Genomic DNA, 10,268 nt, shown 5'->3' with positions numbered 1-10,268 from the left:
GCCACATCATGTAGACACCCCAGTCACCCTGTGTGAGGCAGGCCACTTAACAGGCCAGGCCACCGGAAACCCCCCGGTCCTCCCGATGGCCAGTCCGGGACTGGGTACAGGAGGCGTAGAGCGAGGGATCATTGTCCACAAGTTAATCGATCGCAGATGGCATCGTGGTCGCAGACGAATAAAAAAAAATATATATATATACTTGGGCAGCCGTTAATATACCTGGGGCCGCCCAAGTAAAGTCTATGTGTGGGAAACCCTGAGCCTTAAGGGCCTACACTGTTGCTGCACTAAACTACATTTTAGCATTTAAAATACCGAGCCATTATTTTTGCGGTTATTTTGCTAAAAGTAACTCAAAAGTAATATAAAAGTAGTGTAACTCATTACATTTCAGAGACAGTAATATTGTAATGTAACTTATTACATAAAAAAGACAGTAATATCAATCAATCAATCAATCAATGTTTATTTATATAGCCCAATATCACAAATGTTACATTTGTCTCAGTTGACTTCAACATTTTCTACAGAATATTAGTATGACAATACGACACCCTCTGTCCTTAGACCCTCACATGGTACAAGGAAAAACTTCCAGAGAAAACCCCACAGTTTAAAGGGGAACATGGGAGAAACCTCAGGGAGAGCAACAGAGGAGGGATCCCTCTCCCAGGACGGACAGACGTGCAATAGATGCCGTGTGAAAATAAGTAATATGTACTGTATTACATTTTGGAAGTAAGCTGCCCAACACTGCTTGTTAGTGACAGAGAAGCTGCTGAAGCTTTTACATTCAAGACAGAGTTGCCTCATGTGGAAATATCTATTTGTATTTTCACTTCTCTCAACACTAATTTCAAGTGTTAAGTTGCTGAACAGTGCCATACTCTCAAGACCTGCTCATAGAACAGAGGTTATGTCTTTAATATCATCGAACGGATTATGTAAATACCCTCACTTTCTCACAAAACTTATTTTAGGAAACAGTCCTGCTGCAGTCTGCATGACCTTGAAGTGGTTGCGTTCAAAAGCTTTAAGAGATGATAAGATATCCTCAAATATTCCTGAGAGCTGTCCTCCCTCATCGGTTTTCCCACACAATTGTTAAAGTCAATCAGAATCAGAAATGCTTTATGTATCTCAACAAAAATGGGGTTACATTTTTAGAACAAACTTAAACATAACTAAAATACCATATTTAAATTAACATCAATATGTGCAATATGAGATTAAATAACATCAGGGTTCAAGGAGGTCTGAACTGGGAGTGACGTCACTTCCGAGCTGACTGTTTCAAGTGGGAAAAAGATGGCTCTCAGGAAAGCTGTTCACCTTGTTGAGAGTTTTTGCAGTCACCTCGGGTTAGCAATACCAGTTAATAGTTACGCTTTATATTGTATTTTGTGAATACAAAGATCGTAGCAACATATCCACAGATAGAATATGAGCAGTACCATGTGTACAGTTGATTTAATGTGACACAAATAATAAAGAAGAGCTAAAAAATTATATTATCAAAGTGCACTCTTAATGTTCATATGCTGAGACACCATTCAAATGAAGATCTCTGTATCTCCGAGTTTCCAAGTAGTAAGTCCGACCTCATGCTGAGGACCCGGTTTCAAATCCTGCCTGGGACCATTTGCCGCCAGTCGTCCCCTCTGTCTCCCCCTTTCAACACTCTCCCTTCAATAAAGGCACTGGTTGTCCAAAAAGATGTCTTTCTCAGAAATACTCAGATCTTGTACTTGAGTAAAAGTAGAAGTACCAGAGTGTAGGAATACTCTGTTTTAAGGTAAAAGTCGTCAAATAAAAGTAAATAAAAGTATTAACATCAAAATATAATTAAAGTAGTGATAGTGCAGATTGGTCCATTTCAGAATAATATATATGATATGTTTTATAATGATTGATCATGGAAGTGTTCTCAAAGCTGGTAAAGGTGCAGCTAGTTTGAATGACTTTGTATACTGCAGGGTAGCTTGTGAATTTACTCCAGGTGAACTAAAGTCTGATTTAAGACTTGATTATATTTCACATCATTCATCCAGATCTGGAAAGTAACTAAAGGTATTAAAAACATGTAGTGGAGTAAAAGTACACCATTTACCTCTGAATTGTAGTGGATTAGAAGTACAAAGTAGGAAATAATTAAAATACTCACGCAAAGTACAAGTATCTCAAAATTGTACCCCAGTACAGTACTTGAGTAAATGTACTTAGTTACTTTACATCACTGGTCATAGCAATCCATCACAATGTTAGATGTGTCAGTCTGGATCAAAATGGTGGACTGAGAGATCAACATTCTGATTGTACAGCAGCGCTGCTAGCTTGGCAACAATGGCAGCATTGGGTTTCTTGCAGTATTACAGTGTATAAAGATCAATATACTGTGGACCTAGTGCCTGCATTTTCTTATTGGTTTCTATTAGAATACTTTCATAATTATTTTTTAAAATATCTGTTTTTAATGGAGTAGGTGGACATCTGATTTCTGAAAACAAAAATTGTGTTTGCTCATATATTAAACTAAAACACTAAAGCTGANAAAGGACAAGGACATCCCTCTGTTGGAGGGGCAAAGGAGTCTGGTGGGATTCTTTTTGGAGTATTGAAGATCGTTTCCCCGACATCGGCGGTGCCTGCTACAGGACAACATGGAACGTGTGCGATTTGGACGCGATGAGCGGGGGGGTTTTACTGGAGCACGCGCATGAGCTGCAAGCGCCAGAGCCTCGCAGCGGCGAAACTGAAGCTCCGTGGTAAACTGTGGTAACATGAAGAGCCGTTTGGGAGCCGAAACAGCCGGCGCTTTAAGAGAGCCGAGCCAAATGATCCGGCAAGTCAAGTCAAAGTCAAAATTCAACCTGGGCCCTACCATGCTTTTTGGAGAATTCCCTTTCCTTTAGTGTGTTATATAGGTTTTCGTGCATGTAAATGGTCTCCAAAGGTGTCCACACTCCCCCCAGCCTGAAACGGCTTGATTGGATTTTGTCCACTTCTGATACATAGTGACATCACTACGTAACCCTCGCCCTTCCAGGGACTAGCACCCCAGCACATTGTACGTGATAGGCTAAGGGGCGGGACATCTCTAAGCGGTTGTTAGGGTTAGAAAGCTTACTGAGTACAATGTAAAATCTACTAATAAAAGAATGACTGAATTTGCAGCGAGTTGCCGTGTTGATCACGTTTTTTATCGCAATTAACATTAAATGGAATTGATTTCTCCTCTTTTACTTTCTATCACTTCTGAATTGCTTACCGTTTTCTTGTTTTTTTAATATGTCTCTAGGTCTCCAATTATTTAAGACTTTATTTTATCTTTGCTTGACTTTAACTCAAAAGTTAGGTTACATATATACAGCATCATATTTACCTTTTTGTATTAATGAATAATAAGTATTAATTGTTTTAACCCTCTGACGTTTCTATATTCCTCCTTTCTTCCCCCTTTTTATATTCTCTTTTCTTCTCTTTCTTTCTTGCTTGCTTCAGGCCTTAAACAGCATTACACACTCAAATACACTTACTTGTACTCTTTACATAATATATCTTCTTTATATCGGCGTGTGTGTGAGAGTCAATTGTGTTTCTTACGGTCTAAATAACATTTTGAACCGTTCTTTGTCCTTACTCTGTGTGTACATTTATCACTGTTACTACACAATAATACTTCTATATATCCCGATATATTATCTGTAGGTCTAGCTTAAGGCAGTGACAGTACATTACGGTACAGTACTATGAACAGCTGTACTCTCCAGAGACCCTGAAGGCATCACGTTGCCTCAAGTAAATACAACAGTCATTCTCAGTTTGCCTGACTGATTTACATGCATCCTTGCCTACAGTATTTCTGTCTTTTCTTTCAAATATTCTTCCCTCTTTGATTCTTTCCCACATCATTCCTTACTTACAGTACATATTTCCTTGTCTTTGACTTCCCTTCAAAATACTCTGTTTGCATAAGTCCTCTAATATATACATAACAAATGTTTTATTTTCTTCTTTCCTTTCTTACTTCCTTTACTTATTTGTATTTCTTTCTACCCTTTGCTGTTGCTTCTATCCTTCCCTCATTTCACCTTTAAGCCTGCGTCTGGATCGATAAAGAGGAGGTGAGAAAGTAGTCGGCCTTTACACTCATAGCATTGTTGTGTGAGAAGAATCACTTTGGAGGATAGAAAGAAAACATAACTGAAAAGGATGTCTGTGTTTTGTGATTAAGCTTCTCTCAGAACCTTCATTCGGTGTCATTCTTTTGCCTTTTTGCCCTTCAGTCTATCGCTCTTTTTTCCATCTGTTCTCCCCCTCATTGAACTCAATCTCTTCTGCTCTTTATGCCAATAACGGAGTTTTCATAGTTGCTATGAGAGCTACCAGAGTGTATGACAGCTTCCGGGTTTGGGCGTTCTGGCTACGCATCACTCATTCACCAATGGGTAATGCTTAGATGGATTTTAGGAACTTCCCCTCGATTCTATTGGCTCTAACGCTTAAAAAGAGGTGTCAATCATCAAAATCGATCGAGGGGGGCCAGAGATATGGAAAAGGCACCCAAATGACCCCAGAAGTGGTTTTCTTTTTGCTAAATCTCTCTAAAAAGGTCAAATTTCACTTGTTTTGCATCAATCTTGATACAGGGTGCTTATTATATGTTATAGTTTGGATTCAATTGTGGTTTTCACTATAAGTAATGTTTTTTTTTGGACGGACACAATCATTTAATTTTTTTTACTATGTTCAATCTGAATTTACTTTAAAATAAAAAAAATCCGTAACTGATCGTTTATTTTTTTGACATCCAAAGCTCACAGTTTATCAGTTGCTTTGAGAAAAAAGATTATTATGTTACCCCTTTTAGAAGTGAAGTTATGGTCATTTGTTCTGGGAATGTTATTTTCGAGCCTGAGGCCTGAAAAACAGGCTCGGGGTTCAACAGCTGATGGATTGTTGGAGGCCGTGCCAAATTGATTTTAAAGTGTCAAAAAAATCCTTCTCAAGCCATTCTGTGTGTTTGATATAAACTAAGCTCGTTTTCCAATTTCAGTGGTTGCTGTGACCATCCTTTAATGGCATGTTGGCTGAGAATCCCTTAGTTATGTCCCAATGTGCTTACTGTAAGTACATCTATCTGAATAGCAAGCTGGATTGTTGGTGCTCTTTGTCACTATCACCCATGGAATAGTACATCTCAGGAATTGTACTGAGCTTTAATATGGTATCTTTAGATTATGGCACAGAGGAATGCAACATTAACTTTTGATTGGTTACATTTCTCATCAGATATTTCTTTTAAATCTCGCATAATTTAGAATAATTACTAATCTATTTTCTGAAGATGTGAATGTCCAATACAGGGCACGGATTCATATTTTGTAACTTTGGTGGCCTTCCTCTTAAATAAGTACCATTGTGTAAGCTCAAAGGAACAATTAAGTACAGACTCAAATTAAATTAATAAATGAAAAGGTTGATAGAGACATTTGTGCATGTTAGGGTATATTTGTTTCATTACAAATTTAATAAATTGGTGTATGCAATTAAAAATCATATGATGTACTTATTAAATTACCAAGGGTATGGCTAATGAATGAAAATCACGCTTAAGTATATCCAAGTACAGTGGTGGAGGTGCATACATTTATAGATATACGTCTACCTTTAGAGCCTTATACCCAAAGACAATAAATAAACAAGAAAGTGGGGGATTAAAGATTAAAACAAAAGTCTAGTGGAGGATTGCTACATATTGAATAGAAGCAGAACAAATGAAAATGAAATAAATCTCAAAACGTAATATAGGTCTATAAATACTCGGTTTGATAAAAGCAGAAGAAGGGAGAAGAGACAGTTAATTCCTCAGAGGTTCAGGTCTAACTGCATCGATGCAGTAAAGAGGAAGAAAGTCCAACAGTGGAATGAATAGCATTTTATATTTGTGCTGAATGGTATAGATTGTCTGGGCAGGGATGACTCTGAATTGTGTGTGTGTGAAATTACAGTAATTGTGCTTTTGTGAACGGCCAGAGTCTTTCATTTTGGGAAAGTGGGACAAAGTCCCACCTGCCGGTAGCAGAAAAAAGTGTGATTTGAGTGGTATTAAGAAACCTAGAAGTATGTATATAATTCTGCATTAATACATGCTGTTAGTGTTTGCTGTTGTTATTTAACATTATCACCCAATTAAGGGTCAGTTGCCAAAAAGGAATAGTTTGAATATACTGATTTAATTGTATTTGGCTTGCAAGGCTGCTATGTGTGGATAGCTCAGTGTTTGTAACGTCAAGTGCACAGAGCATGGAAAAAAACAGTAAGTAGGCCCGAAGCAATTGGCAAATAACTGTTGCTGTCATTTGACAGAAGCTTGCAGCAGTTAGAATTGATTTTAAAGATAGGGACTGTGGTCACAGAACTAACTACTAGCTTATAGACACTCTTTTGCCTCCAGTGTGTTATTCAAAAGCGGTACCTGGTCAAGACAAGGCTTTCATGCAGACCGCACAAACAAACAGTGAATTAAGAAGTAGAACAGCAAGTTGAGGAAAACATGTTTGTGCCCAGTCAGATTATTACCTGTGTTGAACTTTAGTCAATATCAAATGGTTTTGCATCTTTGGAATGTAGTTTTTGCCCCACCATTTTTTCCACCTAAAATGGCTATGTACAATATTATCTTTTGAAAACATCTGAACATGTGATTATGGCTCTTTGTGTGAACACTATACTGCATGTTTGTTCTCTTACCTCCACCAGATGTGGCGTGGGGTTGAAGCCACACAGGTTGCACACTTGGCTGTGACACACTGTACAGGAGTTGTAGTTGGGCGGGTCGGAGCTGCCGATGTTCAGCTCCGTTTTACAAAGAGGACAGTTCACTTTTGGCTTCTCAGGCTCTGGAGCAGTCTTGGGTGCCACCACGGGCGCCTGCTTCTGCAGCGCTTTCTCCAGATGAGCAGGTGTTTGCTGATGCTGTTGTCCTTGCGGCCCTTTTTGATGGTGTGCGGGCGACTGCTGTTGGGGCATTCCATGTTGATGCGACGTGGTCTGCTGCTTCTGAGATGGTGCTTGCGGTCCACCCATCCTAGGACCCCCCATTTGGCTGGGTGCATGGGGGCCACTCATTTGACCTGACGCATGAGGGCCACCTATTTGACCCGGTGCATGAGGGCCACCCATATGACTGGGGGCATGAGGGCCACCCATTTGAGTGGGCGCATTAAGGCCACCCATTTGAGTGGGGGCATGAGGGCCACCCATTTGACTCGGCACATGAGGGCCACCCATTTGACTCGGCGCATGAGGGCCCCCCATACTGAATGGTTTGGTGGCAGGGGTTCCTTGCTGTTGCTTGTTGTCAGCAGTCGTATTACTGAACACCACCTTGCCCCGTGCAGGGCTTGGCTGGGTGGAAGCGCCGGCTAGCGGGTCAACATTGATCAGGGTACTGGCCTGATTGAGCAGCGATGCCCCAAAGCCAAAAAGTTTGGTCAGGCCGTCCTGGGCAGGAGGAGGGGCCTGACTCTGAGGTCTGTGGGCTGGGGATGAACCAGCGCTCCTGGTCTGGTCATGGTGACGCGCTACAGACTGGTGCATCGGAGAACCGTGACCCAAATCGGGCTGTGACGGTGCCTTGGTCATGCCAGGGAGAGGCACAGCTCCAGGATGGGGAATCCTTGGACCCCCAGGCTGGTTAAGGCCTCCTGTGAGACCTCCAGCAGCTCCTGGAGCTCCAGGGCCTCTCTGGGAGTACTGGTCGGACTTCATGCCCTGCTGAAAGGACCCAGTCTCGGTCTGTTGGCCGCCAGGGTTTGGTTGTCTCTGCAATCCTGGGGAAGTATGAGGCTGATTTTGGGGTCCTGGCTTGGATGCAGGGTACAACTGGGGCTGAGACTGGGGATACTGCTGGGGCTGGGAGTATGGCTGAGATTGGGAGTATGGCTGGGACTGGGCCTGGGAGTAGGGCTGGGACTGGGGCTGGGAGTAGGACTGGGAGTATGGCTGGGAGTAGGGCTGGGACTGGGGCTGGGAGAATGGCTGAGACTGGGGCTGGGACTGGGAGTATGGCTGAGACTGGGCGTATGGCTGAGACTGGGATTGGGAGTAGGGTTGATTTTGGCTGTAAGGCTGAGACTGGGAGTAGGGTTGAGTCTGGCCGTAGGGCTGAGACTGAGGCTGCTGTTGGGGCTGTTGCGGCTGCTGCTGCTGCCGCTGGGTGGGCTGACTCTGTGCCAAAGGTTTGGGCTGTGCTGCTGCTGCCGGTTTTATTGGCTGAGGTGTGGGCTGCTGAGGCTGGACGATGGGCTTGGCTTGGTGGGATGGGGAGTGAATCTGCTGTTGGCTCTTAGAGCGAGGCGTGGTCATATCAATGCCAAGAGCTCTCTGCATCTGACAATTCAGACACAGCCACTCCTGGACCTGCAGACAGAGAGCAAAAAAGGTTTCATGTTATTAAAACTTTTCCTCAAATCTAATCACACTCATATTTTCTGTATCAGGTTGTGCCGACTCTTCATTGAAGCTGATTATCTATACTGAGTGAAGTATTTTAAAGCTGTTTATACAACAGTACCAATCCATCATAATGGAAGTATTCTTGGCCTGTTTTGCATCAGCTTATACATAGTTCCCCAATGTCAGCGTGTCATATTTGGGATTTTCGGGATCTCCAATATCATTTTAAACAAGGTTCTGCTTGGCTTACTGGGTCATTGAGGTTTAAGAGGTTGTAGCTACCAATTGTTGTACAAGTTAAAGCAAATGGAGCAAAGAGAAGGAGGGAAAGATAATGTATGGAGACAGAGCAAACTATTTATGTAACACATCCGTATGATTAATTGCTGTAGATTACTTTAAATAGCATCACTGACTCAGACTGGGTGCACAGGAGTCTCATCCAATCCACATGAACACAGTATTCATTCAGCCAACTTCAAAGCTGAAGATATTAGACCGAGTACATTTGGATGGCTACACATAGAATATGGTCAAGTCTTGTGGAAAACATAAGTGCAGAGAGAGCAGTTTTAATCAACCAGAAATAGAGCGAGAGAAAGGTAAATCAACCACAAATTGACTGCAGCGCTGAGTGATTGCTGAGCCGAAGCGCAACCGAAAAAGCATCACATCTCTCGCCAACACACATATAAATCCAAAGAGGGATGCATATCAAGTGACATAAGCAACACACAAACAGATATAATAAGAGACACTCGCAGTCAAATGACATGAACGCATCTAAAAATAAAAATAAAAAGCATCACCCCTCCTCCTCATCCTTTTCTCCATGTCTCTCTCCTTCCTTCTCTTCTTCCTCCAGATGAGAGCTGATACTCCCTTGTGTCCGGACCTTGTTTGGCTCTCTAATTTCTCCCGACTGCAAACACACACAGCTCCTCTCTGAGTCAACCTGATCTCGTTCTGTCTGTCCTACTGTAGCTTTGCATCTGCCACAGCTGCCATAAATCGCGCTATCTTAGCTCCTCTGCAGCCAGACCAAAGCTAGTAAATCTGTGCACGTTTCAAGCGTTTCTCCCATCCCCTTTGCTTCCCACAATGCAATGCGCAGATGTACTGTATCACCCCGTCTGTATCCACTGAACCCCCTACCCCCTCCCTCCTCTTGATTTTTTTTCCTGAGGACAAGTTGGCTTCTTGAATTTGAAGGGAAGAAAAAACTGTCTGCCTCAGTCACGTACCCTAACTACTGTAAGCACTTCCTCCCACTGTGCTGTCCCAGCCTGCTTTGCAGTCTGGCATTGTCTAGCTTGACGGCATTACTGATCCCATGTTCTGTTAACTCAGCGACTACAGCCTATGCTACAACCTGACATCCCCCTTAACATATTCTCTTTGTAGCTGTCTTTCCTCTCCTCTCAGCTTCTGTTCTCCCTGTTTTCCGTCTTTACCCCCATTTTTCAGTTCTCTCTCTGATCAGCTTGAAAATGTAGGTCTCGTTCCTTGAATAGCTAAGGCGGAAGGAGATTTGAAAGTATAATTTTTGCTGTGCAGGCTCCACCCAACTTGTGCTGCCATAATTACATCTGATGAAGATGGCGAGAGGGAGATGGAGAGATAGGGAGGAAGAGAAGGGGGCTGATTTTAATGAGTCCCTGTCTATCCCTCTTTTTCACAAGCAACATCACAAGAGACCCTTGAATGAATGAAGGATGAACCAAATGATGGAGGGATGGGAAAGAGCAAGGAGAAAATGGGGAGGGAGCGAACATGGAGGGAGAGGAGTCAGCAGTTTTTTAATC

At 42.4% G+C, this 10,268-nt stretch overlaps 1 protein-coding gene across 1 annotated transcript in view; it reads right to left on the bottom strand.

The window, feature by feature from the left end:
• The window catches only part of LOC104955416 (protein bassoon-like), a 26,405-nt gene extending 17,058 nt beyond the window's left edge, over positions 1–9,347 (bottom strand). The window contains exons 1-2 of the mRNA XM_010782742.1: positions 9,273–9,347; positions 6,757–8,427 (exon numbers count right to left, since the gene is read on the bottom strand). Of these exons, the coding sequence (XP_010781044.1) occupies positions 6,757–8,397 (1,641 nt within the window). The 5' untranslated portion in view covers positions 8,398–8,427; positions 9,273–9,347. The remainder of the gene's footprint in view (positions 1–6,756; positions 8,428–9,272) is intronic.
• Positions 9,348–10,268: the final 921 nt, after the last annotated feature.

Source organism: Notothenia coriiceps, unplaced genomic scaffold (genome assembly GCF_000735185.1).
Source record: "Notothenia coriiceps isolate Sejong01 unplaced genomic scaffold, NC01 NC01_scaffold00024667, whole genome shotgun sequence".
NCBI classification, from domain to species: Eukaryota; Metazoa; Chordata; class Actinopteri; order Perciformes; family Nototheniidae; genus Notothenia; species Notothenia coriiceps.
Note: the sequence above shows the minus strand (reverse complement) of the source record. Positions and strands in the feature narration are given on the sequence as shown.